Source organism: Protopterus annectens, chromosome 2.part1, assembly GCF_019279795.1.
Source record: "Protopterus annectens isolate FY-2018-M chromosome 2.part1, PAN1.0, whole genome shotgun sequence".
NCBI lineage: Eukaryota > Metazoa > Chordata > Ceratodontiformes > Protopteridae > Protopterus > Protopterus annectens.
Window position 1 is genome coordinate 629,566,435 of NC_056729.1, and position 14,354 is coordinate 629,580,788.

At 40.0% G+C, this 14,354-nt stretch overlaps 1 protein-coding gene across 2 annotated transcripts in view; it reads right to left on the bottom strand.

Annotated features, from left to right (window-relative positions):
- The window catches only part of LOC122794170 (RAS guanyl-releasing protein 1-like), a 463,558-nt gene that overhangs the window by 172,769 nt on the left and 276,435 nt on the right, over window positions 1-14,354 (bottom strand). For both annotated transcript variants that reach the window (XM_044062374.1, XM_044062373.1), the window contains one exon: window positions 13,740-13,776. In XM_044062374.1, coding sequence (XP_043918309.1) covers window positions 13,740-13,776 — 37 coding nt within the window. The remainder of the gene's footprint in view (window positions 1-13,739; window positions 13,777-14,354) is intronic.

Consider the following 14,354-nt stretch of genomic DNA (forward strand, 5'->3'; position numbering starts at 1 on the left):
AATGTTGCCAGGAATGTGACATTAAAAAAATGTTCTGCAATAATAGTCTTTTGAACACTGATGATATCAGTACTGGTTGTTTTAAGAAACCGAGTTTAATGGTTCCTACACTACATCTCTTAGTTGAAGCCTTTGTGAAACCTTGTGAGAATGAAGTATTTCAACTGTGAAAGAACAGCAATAGAGGCTTTTACAACCTAGATAAGGAGGAAAGGGATGCATTGAAACATCTAATGGACAATAATCAAATAGTTATAAAGCCAGCAGACAAAGGACAGAGAATGGTATGAAAAGAAGATATACACGCAATCACAGCCTTTAAGACAAAATAACATACCCAACACACTAGTAATAGGTGACTCTATAGTCAGACACACTGATGTCCAACTCACTAGGCTGAACAAGGAGAAGGTTACTGTTAGCTGCCTGTCGGGTGCCAGGATCCGCCAAATAACACAAGCACTCAGGTCACACCAGAACAAGTACAAATATGACTCTGTCATTGTCCATGTTGGTGTGAATGACCTGAGCCATACCTCCCTGGACTACATGAAAAGAGACATGGAAGAGCTCTCTGATCACGTAGCCCAGGCCGGTATGACCCTGACCCTGAGTAGCATCCTGCCCTCACCAAGAATGATACCATGGTATGAAGAAAAAATTATCAATTTCAACAATTGGCTAAGTTTCTGGTGTCATTCAAAGGGGATCCAGTGTCTGTCCGCCTGGGATGACATGTACGACAAGCCACACTGCTTCGCTAGAGACGGCTTGCACCTGTCACCCTTAGGCTTTTGAATATTGGCCAAAGCTCTTGCTTCCCCCACAGTGCCTTTTTTAGGCAAGGCTCAAAAGACAAACCCACTGCCGTAAATAGCACAAGTAACAAAAAACTGAGGGTAATGTTACTCAATGCCAGAAGTCTAAACCTCAAAAAGCACACACTCGAGGCACTCCTCAGTATGGAGAAAATCGATATATGTGCAGTAACAAAAACCTGGTTTAAGGCTCCAGAGAGCACCCCAGCACTACCAGACTACTACTCGTACCATACATTTTGGCCACAGAACTCGGACCGAAATACAAAAGGCGGGGGTGTATCTATATTCTTCAAGGATACCCACACATCCAGGTTAGTGGCACAGCAAAACTGCAATTCAAATTGTAGCTTGCTACAGATCACCCACTATGTCCCAGGACCCCCATTCTGCATTTCTGGAAACACTGGGAAACATAAAGGTCCTACCAATCACCCTAATATTGGGTGATTTCAATTACCCAAACATTAACTGGGAGAACTACTTAAGTACTAACTCCCTTACCCAACATTTACTAGAATTTATAAACTCAAATGCCCTGGATCAACTGGTCAACACTCCCACTAGAGGTGACAAAATATTGGACCTGCTCATCATCAACATGGGTGACCAGTGTGCCACACTGGAGGTTGACCTGTTGCTGGTTAGATATGACCATAAACAAATCACTCTGGATATCCACATTCAGCCCCCCCCCCCCAGTCAAGGAAACCACAGTGAAAAACTTTTCAAAAGCAAACTTTACGTTACTTAAGCCCGAAGTGGAAAGTTTCAAAGCCCCCATGATAAAGGATAATGCTGTCCAAGCTGCAAAATACTTTACTAATGCATTCTACGGGCACCTACAAGAATGCATGGATCGTGGTATCCCAAGCAAAACCAAGAATCACTCCTCCAAGGAAAGGAAACCAGTCTGGTGGACCCCTGCCATAAACAAGCTATACAGAACAGAACAGAAGGAGGAAACTAGTACAGAAATGAGCAAAATCCCAAGAAGGGAAGACATCCCTGATCAGTATCAGCAAGAAACTATGATCACTCATAAAATCATCCAAGGCTAGCTTCGAAAGAAAAATTGCCAAGGACTCCAAAGATAACCACAAGGCAATTCTTTAGCTATGTCAAAAATCTAAGTGGCAATGCTCAGATCTGCTCGAAGTTAGTGCAGAATGGCACAAAATACACTGAATGGACTGATATCGCCAACATCCTGGCAGCCCGGTTCAGTGCAAACATCCTCTCACCCCCAAAAGGGCCCATAACCATATCAGAAGAATGTAGATCCCCTGAAATCACAGACACTCAGGTTAAAACAGCCCTCTCCAAATCCAAAAACACAGCATCAATAGGACCGGACGGTGTCCCAGGCTGCATCCTACATGAGCTCAAAGACGAACTAACCCCTCACCTAAACACACTGTTCAAACTCAGGCTCTCCACAGGCTACGTACCCATAGAGTGGCACAGAGCAAAGGTTATTCTGCTCCACAAAGGTGGAGCCACAACAGACCCCAGAAACATTTGCCCTATAAGCCTGACTAGTTTGGTCTGCAAGGCTATGGAGCGCATCATTATGGAACTCATTAACAGAGATGTTGGGAACCTCCAAACACTGGACCCTACCCAATTCGACTTTGTTAAGGGCAGATCATGCCTCCTAAACCTGGTGGACTTCTTTGAGACAGTTACCAAGGATATAGACGAGGAAAGGTGGTACACATAGCCTACCTAGACCTTGCAAAGGCTTTTGCCACCATTCCCCCTTCTGGTATTATAGACAAGCTCACCAGCCTGAAGATAAACCCCTATGTCACAAGATGGTTTGCTAACTGGCTCATGGACAGAACCCACATGGTGAGAGTTGCGGGAGCTAGGTCTGACTCTAAACCGGTTACAAGTGGCATTCCCCAGGGCTCAGTCCTAGGACCCCTCCTGTTCGGCATATACTTCTCAGAGGTACAGGCAAGCAAAGGAGGACTATGGCTGACCAAGTTCACAGATGACTGCAAACTAGGGGCTATAATTGGCTCTCCAGCTGACACAGAAATCTCCAAAAGGGTCTCACTGAGACAGATACCTGGTGTCAAAATCATGGCCTCAAGCTAAATGCCAAAAAGTGCATAGTCATCCCCTTTGAAAAAAAACAAAGTACCCACAAACTACCACATAGGTGGTAGTCCCCTAAATATGGAGGATGTAATAAGGGATCTGGGGACCCAAGTAGATAGCAATCTCTCCTTTGATAATCACATTGCCAAAGTGGTTAGAAAATCCTTCTATGTGGCCCACCTAATCACAAAAGGGTTTGCATCCAGATCAAAAGAGGTCATTGTGCCCCTCTACTCATCACTCATCAGACCCATCATAGAGTACAATGCCCCATTTGGGATGTACCTTACAAGACACCTGCAACAGCTGGAAAGACCACGGAAGTACCTCACCAAGAGGATCACTGGCCTCAAACAGATGCCCTATGCAGCTCGATTGAAGAAACTCCAGCTGTACTCGGTTGCATCCTGCCTACTCAGAGATGATCTCTGCCTGGCATACAAGGCCATGTCCAACCCAGAATTGATGGACATGCTCCACCAAGAAAACCATATCCCCTCGCTCCACACGCTCTAGGGACCTAAACCTCACCACAACAATAAATAGGATGTGCTGGAGGGATAGATTCCTGTCCCAGAGACTTCCCATGCTTTGGAACAAGATTCCAATCTACATTAGGCAGAGCTCCTCCCTAACACTCTTCAAGAGAAACCTTGATGAGTGGATGGGAAAAAGAAAGTTTACCTCGGGGATCACTTCAGTGGATCTGCTGGGCAGAGGCACAGGGAACTAATCTAAGGGGGCAGCAAAAGCCAACACATTCTTGCTAGGCTTATAAATGCCTTCGGGCAGATAGCCTAGTACCTACCTATGAACCTATGAACTATTGAGAGATGAGAGCACATACACATCCCTACAAAAATGTGACCTGGAAAAAGTAATACAAGGTGTTGAATATACCTTATATGACCTCATGATTACACACCTCATAACGTAAGACCTATATGAATATCTATTGGTAAAAGATCCGGTCATACCAGAGATAAAAGGATTACCCAAAATTCATAAACATTCGTCCAACCCCCCCCCATGTGACCCATAGTTTCAGGAGCAGATTGGGCGACAGAACCGTCATCCATCTATGTAGAAGGCATGTTAAAAAAAGCATCGAACAAGACCCAGACTGTATTAAAAGACACTCAGGATTTCATCATTAGTCTTTCTACATTTTGTCAGATGAAACACTTACAAGGAAATGAATATAATGAAGTGGATATTAAACACCTGACATCTCTTTTAGAGATTATTCTGGATAATAATGTTCTTATGTATGATGATCTCTACTATATACAAAAATGAGGGGTAGCAATGGGAACCTCCTGTGCCAACTCATATTCCAACTTGGTTATGGCACAGTGGGAGAAAGATGTTTTATTTAATGATCTCAATATGTGGAAAAAAACATCTTTTGTACTATAAGAGGTTTGTGGATGATATTTTATTCCTGTGGGATGGTGATGGAAGACAGTTGCATATGTTTGTTGATTATTTAAAATCTACCACCGACTTTTTGGACTTTGATGTCCATACTTCTGAACATAAGATTGACTTCTTATGAAAGAAGCAGATGGCACAATTGTGATGAGTACATACAGGAAAGACTGCTGGAGGAACAACTCTTTACATTGATCCATTATGCATCCACAACACATATTCCCACAGGTTATCAAAAACAAGTTCTTACGTCAGTCAAGACTTAACACAGGGGATGATGGATATGAGCAGAAAGTGACAGACACTAAATTTGAATTAAGAGAAAGGGGATACAAGGAGAATGAGATTGACAGTATTGCGAATGAGGTACAACAGCAGAGAGGAAGCAAAGGCAAACCCTATTTCCATAGAAGAAACCATGTTGATAACAGGTGCACTATGAAAGATGGGCAACCTGAGATGAGATGCACTTTGACCTATAGTTGAGATGCGAGACAAATATGTGCTATAATTAGAAATAATTGGCCAATGTTAACAGCTGACAACACCATCAGATGGATAGTTGGTGACACACCTAAATTCTGCTATAAGAATAAAAAGAATCTTAAGCAACTGTTATGTAATGACCCTATTAAGCAAGCTAGAGTTATGCATGGATTGAGATGTGGAACCTTCAGATGGGGTCACTGTACAGCCTGTCCATATGTACTACATGATGGTAGTTTTTGAACATCCTGTAACAAGCAGATGCTATAGACTAAACATGTATGTAGAACTAAGAATATTGTTTATGTGGCCACGTGCATTATGCACAAGTTTTTTCGTTGGAAAAACAGAGTGTCAGCTTAGGGTTCACATGCAGGCACACTTGAGAGATATAAAGAATCAAGTTTCTACCAATGCTCTAAGTAAACATGTTATGTGCAATCTGGAACACACCTTTTGTTTTATGGCTTTACAAATAGTATATTCTACTGCGAGAGGAGGCAATTTAAAAGAAACAACAGAATATGAGGAAACCAAATGGATAGCAGACCTAAGAGCTGATAAGGAGCAAAAACTTAATGAACTACTCCCCTTAAAACCGGTGTTAAGGAAATGTTGGCTTAGGAGATGAAATGTGATTGGGCACACCCCCTTATTTAATGGAGAATTGTTTGGAAGTGGTTGGATTTGAAGAGGTCCGAACCGAGGACAATGTTTTACATACATACATATACTCTTCACTATATTTATGGACCATCTGGTGATAGTGCCCAGAATTTGTGTATTTATATTTTTGCAGATGGTGAATACAGTATCTGTTGTTCCAGCTTTCACGTCTGTAGACTGCGACTTGGAGCAAAAGCCCAGGTTGATTGGTGGGCTTTTGTTATATCAAACTTCCATTTGTTTAACATGCACCAATGAATGTGTTATTTTGGAATTTTCAAACAATAGCGCCATTAGATGGTGCTATGGTTGTTAATGTATTATTTACAATGAATTATTTTTACTTCTGTAATGCGTTAACTGCACGATGTTTTATTTGCATTTTTTCTTCTGGTTCAGTGGTTTATGGGTATTGATGTGAGTTCGGCATTTACTGGTAACCATTTGGTTATAGCTAAATGATTTATAAGCATTGTGGAGAGCTCAGCAGACTAACTAGATGAAACTTATATTTGTGCTGAACAGACAAGGAAGGGAATCGATTGGTGCAAATTCTTGATACAGGACCTTCATTGGTGTAAAGCTAACCAATGAATATACTCGTTTTGTGCTTTGGTGCAATGATAATGGAGAATTGTTTGGAAATGTGGATTTGAAGAGGCTTGAGCTGATGATGGTGTTTTTTTACACATTTTTACACTGAGAGGTGATCTGGTGATATTGCCTAGTGTTTGCTGTTTGTTTTTATTGATTATGAATGTAGTATTTTTATAGCTTATGAATGTAGTATCCTTTATAGATTATGAATGTAGTATTTATTGTTTCAGCTTCTGTGTGTAAATGATGCCATTAGATTGTGTTATGATAGTTCATGCATTTTTTATTTCTGCAAATGCGCTAACTGCATGATGTTTTATTTACCTTGATTTTCTTTGGTCTAATGACTTATAAGTACTAATGTGAGTTTGGTATTTATTTATTAGTAACCATTCAGCTATGGCTAAATGACTAAGTGGATGAAACTTACGTTGATCTGACAAGGAAGCGAATATAGCGATTGGTGCTAATTCTTGAGTCAGGACTTTTCACTGGTGTGTAGTAAACCAATGAATATATTTGCTTTGCGGTTTGCTGCAATGAGAACTATTGTTTTTAATGACAGCTAGTGGTCAATACCTTCATTAAAGTTTTTAGATGCTGTCATGATTGGCTGTATTCAAATTTATAGCAGATGATTGGACAGTTGCTGTTAATAACTTTTTGACATTCCTAAGTTCGTATTTTTGGCGCATTTTTCTCAAGAATTGATTGGTTATTTGTATATATAAATAATGTGAGTTTATGCATGATATTAGATCTGATGAAGTGTTTGATACCAGAAAGTGCTCATCTTGATTTTATTCACTTGTTTTATTTATTTTAGTCAATATTAAGTTCCTGCTGTGGTATTACTCTCTCGTTTTTATTTATTTTTTGACTACAGATTATTCTTATGAGTAACTTTACTGGTCTGACTTGGATTTTGTGCTATTGTGTCTCATTTTTATCTACTGGGACACCCTTGCTAAAGAACTCCTTATCCGAAGGTGCAGTGATGAACTTATTTGGCCTCCTAGGAACAGGTTCCACTGAGTCTGGAGACTCCCATGCTTTCTGACTGACTACATTCATGAGCTGATCGAAAGGCAGAGACTCCCAAGAGGTGGAAGGGAGAGACCCGAAAGCCTCCAGATATACAGAGTCATCCGCAGAAGGGGTAATGGGCTTCCAGTCACCTCTCTGTTTAAGAATTTCCAAAATGTCTGCAAAGGAGAAATCCTCAGAGGGTGACCATTGGGATCCTTCTGACTCATCGAGGTCCATATCTGAAGTGATGGACTCCTCTGGGGGGTCTAAATGCTTCCTCTTGCATAATCTCTTCTGAGGGACCTCTTCGGAAGGGTACTCCAGAGAGGTTTTGGAAGAGACAGTCTCACCCAATGGGGAATCCTGAGTCTTTGGGTCTCCACGTCTGTGTGGCTGCAAAGGTACTGAGACAGATACTGTCGCTTTTGGCGGAAGAGTACCTGAATCTGAGAATGGAGCTATCTGTGGTGACAGCACTCTCCTCATCAGCTCGAAAGCCCCCTGGCCCTGATTCAAGGAAACCTCTGGCTCCGAAGAACCAGAAGGCATCTCCAGAACCAAGGTGGTGGACTCCGAGGCCGAAGTAGGATCAGAGCTCACCCACGCCAAAGCCCAGAGAGGCAAGTTCAGATCAGACAGAATCTCCTCACCAGACCCAACTGAAGATTGTCAGCTCCTAGATCCCTCAAATTCCGATGGGACCAAGGAAGTTGGAGCAGTAGTCGGGCCCAAAGATCCTGGTGCAGATCTTGGTACCGATGGTTCCACTATGATCGGATCCAGGCACTCTGGCTCTGAAGTCCCAGATTGGGTCGGAGGAGGAATCGATGAAGGGAAGGTAGTGTTTGTTGGCTCCAAATCCTTCTAGGTTGGAGTCGACATATCTTGGCTAGTGCCAGTGTCCGTAGAAGTCTCCTCACCACACAATCCACATCATCATCAGAGAGGCTTCTGGAGGACAGAGAGGAAGGGGTAGGAGACCTCACTGGCTACAGCAATGGAGATCTAAGATTTGCGGAAACCGGTTCCAAAACAGGGGACCGGCTTTAAATTTGAAACTCTGTTGGCCCCAAAGTCACAATAGGAGCCGAGGAGGAAGATTTTTTTGGGCCCAAAAGCCTTTGGGTCCGAGGATGAATTTTTTGCAACTATTTTAGTCAGTTCCAAATGAGAAATAGAGGTAGATGCCCTTTTACCCGACTTCTTAGAACTGGAAGACAGGGATTTTTGCATTTTTGAGGTACTCTGAGTCTCTTCCATAGCCTCTGCAAAAGGAGTCTTTAATAGTCTTCTTAAGATCAATTTGTTCTTTCTTTCCATCAACACCCTGGAGCTGAAAGCATGACAGAAAGAACATGATTCCTAAAGGTGAACTGTACCTAAACAAGAAACACAGCTAGTATGTCCATCAGTTAATGACATTTTATGGCTGCAATTGTCACATTTTTTTTAATCCTGAAGGTTTTGACTCTTTTGGATCCTTCGACATTTTGTATTAATAATGGTATCAATACACAATCAACGCTAACAGAAGACTATTAAGAAAAAAACATTTTTTTTTTATAAACAAGTCAATAGAACAACCACACAACCTCAAATAAAGGTTTTAATAAGGAACGGAACAAGGAGGGGCAGTTCTCTAAGTAAAATTAACTGGCCCTTAACTAGAGTAGAGAAAAAAGAAAAAGGAGAAAGAAGGCCCTCTAAGTTAAATGGGCTAATCGGGCTAATGGTAGCCCTCTAACTTAAACGAGCTCCCAAAGCACAAGCAAAGATTTTTCTCCAAGCTCTCTAACTTAAACAAGCTTGGACAGCCGGGATGGGGAGGGAGAAGAAAAAAAAGGCCTAGAGGTGGGAATGACGGTCACAAGAAACAGCCAAAAACAAAGTGAACACTCTAATTTAGCTAAAAACTAAACTACTAATACTCTAAATGCAAACAACAGTAAATAGACAAGTCCAATAATTTCAAACAATTAACTAAAGAAAATGTTTCCACTTAGCCAGAGCCTGAATGGGAGCACCCGATCTTATTTAGTGGCAAACAAGATCTGGGTAATTTTTCCTAAGCATGATGGGATAGGTGTACAGCCACGAGCCAGTGGAAGTCCTCGAGCTTTTGTATAGGCCGAGTCAGAGCCAATGATTGGTTTTGAACCCAACCAGTACAGAATGAAGGTGAGATAGGACAACATCACATCTGATATTCAGTGAAGTGTGATTCACCATGAAACATGGATTCAAATCAAATGCATATTGCACATCAAGGATTGCAGAAACCTGGTCAAAATCAAACAACTACCCACACTAATTCATACACTCAGACTATAACTTATTAATAATCATACAGGTACAGGTTGGTAACAAAACTGTAGCTGGAGTACCGCCCCTACAAACCTATTTCATGAAAGATATCACAGACAGCATCCTACAATTTTCTAATAAAAATGAAACAACTATACTAGACACTTTTAGAACTGACCTTATATCATTTACATTCCCAATTCTCACCAGAAGCTACCCTGATTTTAAAAAATCTGAACTTGAAAACATTGACTGGACCCCCTCTTTATCAATAAACTGACCCCACAAAACTCTTAACATGTTTACCTCATGCATAAACCAAGTCCTTAAAGTTTTCACAGTGTCCACCTTAAGAGTTATGGGCTTTAAATTACCCTTGGACAGCTAAACAGATAAGGCAGATGTATAAGCAATGTGAGCAAGCATGGGAAAAATGGAAAGGCACAGGCCTAGATTTAAACTACTACTTACCTATTTAAAAGAAAACAAAACTATGTTTTCAAATCCAAGACTGTTCTGGCAAGTAATTAAGATTATATTTAACACTGATCTCCCAAGATGTGGAACTCACAAACTTAACCGGATGCTGACTTGCTGCAGCACTTCAAAGACTTCATCTTCATTAGTACTATAATTTACAGCAGCAATAATTCTACCTCAGACAATGCCCTACTTACCACCAGCAGCAACAATTCTACTACAAACAATGCCCTACTTACCATCAGCAGCAACAATTCTACTACAAACAATGCCCTACTTACCATCAGCAGCAACAATTTTACCTCAAACAATGCCCTACTAACCATCTTGCCATCTACTAAAAATTACACCCTCCTATATTCACAAAATCAGTTGCAAAATAGCAAACTCAAAAAAGTTAGACAAAAAAAATCAAATCCAGCCCTCTTGCACTGTACCCCTCATTTTTAAACCTTTCATCCACTCTAATAGCAAACTCTACAGCTGCATACTTAAATCATTCATTAGCCTCTGGTTTAATGTCCTCTAAATTTAAGCATGCCTTCATAATAGTTTCCCTTTAAAAAAATTACACCTACTGGACCCAAACACTACTGCTCCATATCTAGCCTCTGCCCAATAACAAAAATCGAGGAAAAGATACCCCACAAGCAAATCATGGAATATATTAATAGAAATGAACTTCATTTTAGTTTGCAGGATGGGTTTAGGGTCCGCCATAATATTTTTACTGTCCTCTGTGCAGCAAGAAACAATGTCTAAGACAACGTGGAAGTAAGAAATCTACCTGATGGAGTACTACTGACTATAATAGAGCATTCAGAGGTATCAGCCATCAACTCCTGCTGCTCCTGCTCCACAGATTTGGATTCTGTGCTGATGTTTTAAAGTAGATGAAAGACTGTCTTTGTAACTGTACCTTTTTTATCTAAAATGTTGGCCAGATCTCTTCTACTAGTACCTTCAACTCAGGTATATCTCAAGGGTCCATACTGGGACCAGTATTATTCTCCCTTTTCATAAATGACATCTCACCCAATTTATCTCCTGAAAATATAACATTATATGCTGATAATATCCTTTTGTAGTGCGCAGGACTGTCAGCCATGGCAGCTGAAGTTCAATACCAAAACGATACAGTCACGATCTGTACGGTTTACTATTGAAATCTTGTAGTGCCTGTCATTGAATGGCATGTGTTTGAAAGGCACTTTTCAAAAGGGCATAATGCTGAACCAGACTACAACAAATACACAATTCCGAATGTGCAGTGTAATTTGGTAGTCTGTGTTCGGTATTGTGAGTGGAGATTATGGTATGGAGAGGAACAGAGAATTTACCTATTTCTTCACTGTAGTGCGATCTCAGAGTTGGCATATATAATTTGAAGTGGGTGTGGGGAGTGCAGGGTGGCTTGCCCCACTGCAAAACCGTAAATAGCATGTGCCGTTAACTTGACAGACTGGAATACGGACCATCCTTTATATCATTTAATTCCACCAAGCACACCTCTTACTGTAAGCCACCTCTATCAATTCACTAAATGAAATTTGACTCCAAAGGTCGAACACCATTGTGATATACTCCAGAAAGATAAACGGCTCCTTGTCACCATTGCAGCTTCCCTTCTATTATCCCCTCTCACCTTCAAAGTTAAACCCTGCAACTGCTGCCCCTCTTTTAATAAGAAACATCAGCTATAAAACACACACTTATGTCCTTTAACAGCACTGACAGCTCAGTCATACCTCAGTTATCCTCGGTGGGCCACAATTCATAAAAGACATTGGAGGAAAAGTGTTTTAGAAACTATCTCCTTCCAATGGCAAACGTTTTGCTCAAAATGAAATCAGTTACTCCATAATCCAGAAAAAAAAAAATAAAATAAAAAATAAAACTGACACAGCCTGAAACATGCTACCTAATGATATGTGGTCAAAAATACTGCCCTAAAATAACTATAACTTCTCTCCTGCTGGATCCATTAATATCTATGTACAGACTATTTGTAAGTACAGTAATATGTATTGACTGTTTATAAACATGTTTATGCATATATAACCTTCTTAGACCAATCAAACTGTACAATTGTGTGTAAACTCTGTCATTAAGTATCAAAGTCCATACAATGCAAGACTTTCAAAATGGCAAATTATTGTGATTCTCTCTCTCTCTGTTTCCTCAACTAAAAAAAAAAATTCTAGGACTTCTGTTGGAAGAGTTTTTTAAAAAAAATGTTGGTAATTACGTATTATCGCAACCAGATTTTCGCGGTAATGCTGGTAGCTTCTCGTTGTGTCAAGTAGCACAAAGAAAGTATTAAAAAGCTCAGAAACATGTTTTCTTTAATGTTTTGTGTTTTTAGGAAGGTTTATCGGTTAAACGGCTGAAAAAGTAAGGTTTGAAAATAGCTTTCCCCTTTACTTTGAAGTGGTTGCGTTTGCACGTGTATTTGGCCAGAAAGGACTTTGGCAGTTATCGTGCATATGTTAGGTGCTTTTCGGAGATACCTCATTTATTTTTCATCTGTAGTTTTGTAGATTAACCTTCGTAACAGAAACTTGCAGGAATTAAGGGCTTGCAAGAGTGATGGGGGCATGATGTTGACAGGTAATCCGGGGTAGTTTTTCATGGGACTGCCATGATGGCAGAAGTTACCAGGTGTGGTCTGATTTGTTTTGGTGGGTACGTTTTGGTGTTGTGATGGTGGCATATTGGGACAAATTCTGGATGTACTTCAGGGATTTCTGCATGCTTTACAGCTAGAAAGCTATGCGTGGCTCATTCGTTGTTTTTCTGTTGGTATGTGAGGGGGGAGTTATCAGGGATTGCACTCAGTAGCCCTTCAAAGCAGTTATTTTGCTGAGGAACGCGCATCACACAGCATGACTGACATGAGTTAATCTCAGAAAAAGGGACAAGCTATTTTACAATGTTACTTTCTCAGTGTTTTCAAGGTTAAATAGTACTACATATTACAAATATTATAGAAAAGACTTTATTTAGTTTTAATACTGTTAATTTCGTTTTCTACAGGAAAACAGAAGCAACCAGCATTAGCGTGAAAATCTGGTTGCGATAATACGCAAGTACCAAAATTTTTTTGTAAGAATTTTGCAAATTTTATTTGACTTACTTTGGAACTCTCAAACTATGTAACCAGTTAGCAGTTTGTAATATGTCTTGAAAAATCTACAATGTAATACGCATATGTTAACTTTTTTGTACCCCTTGTCTGTATGTCTCGGGGTGCCTGCAAAGGGATCCCAGGACACAGCCCACCTAACTTAACACACCTAAAATAAATAAAAGTAATACATTTTCTGAACACTTTTCAGAAAGTAAATTTTATTAATTATTAGAATTCCTTCCCCTCTCCGAGTTTGTTGCAAATGTACAATTAAATATTCAAATAAGAAGATTCCAGGGTAGGACCCTACAGTTGGCACATGGATACAGTCTTGCACATTTTCATGTCTTTTTTTTTTATTCAGAGGAAAATATTCTGGAGACTGCCTTTGGCAAAATGCCAGCCACTGATTCATACTTTTGAAAAACCACAAAAAAGTCAACAATTTATTAAGTTGTTCATGCATTTTGTACCATCCACATAACCACTGTTCATGCTTGCACAATGTAGGAAGCTGTCACGCAGTATGTTTAACACTGTGCCTGACTTTAAAGGAACTGACTGGCAACTCTACAGGCTATTACAGAGGTGAACAAGATACACCATTTTATTATTTGCATGCTGGCATATGACTTAGAAATAGCAGCGATTTAAAAATACAAGCCTTTAGAAAAATATCAATTTACCTCTGCATTTGTATCCTTGCTTGATGACACCCCACAACTAGAAATAAATAAATATGAGAAGTTAGCAGAATTCTTACAGGAAGTAGGTACAATCTTATCATTTACTGTAAAGAAATGCAGTTCATCTTACATTCACAATAACGCAATAAGTTATAGTCTGTCTAGTGGTTAAGAAACATGGCAAAAGGAATTATTTAACTGTTGCAGGCAATTAAAATCAGATAGACAGTGAGTTGACATGAGGAAAAGAAAGGGAAATTCATGAGAAAAGCACTTAAATGCAGGACATTATATTAAACAACAATGGCCCAAGAGAAGTAACATGCAGTGGTGAATGCGACAGGTTACACATTTCAAAACTATTTTTATGCAGTGTTTTTAAAGTTGTACATTCAAGAAGAATAAAAAAATCATCCCTTCAGATTATTGAATTAAATAAGTACTTAATGCACAAAGGTGTAACTTAGGGTGGTGGCAGAATGGTAGATGAGCAACCCCTAATGACGTCTGATACATCAATAACATGTTATATAATGGGCTAATGTATTCAAAATTAATGGCCCATTATGTACCAGTAGGTTATGTCCTGAAGGACTGGATGAAAATATGCTTCAC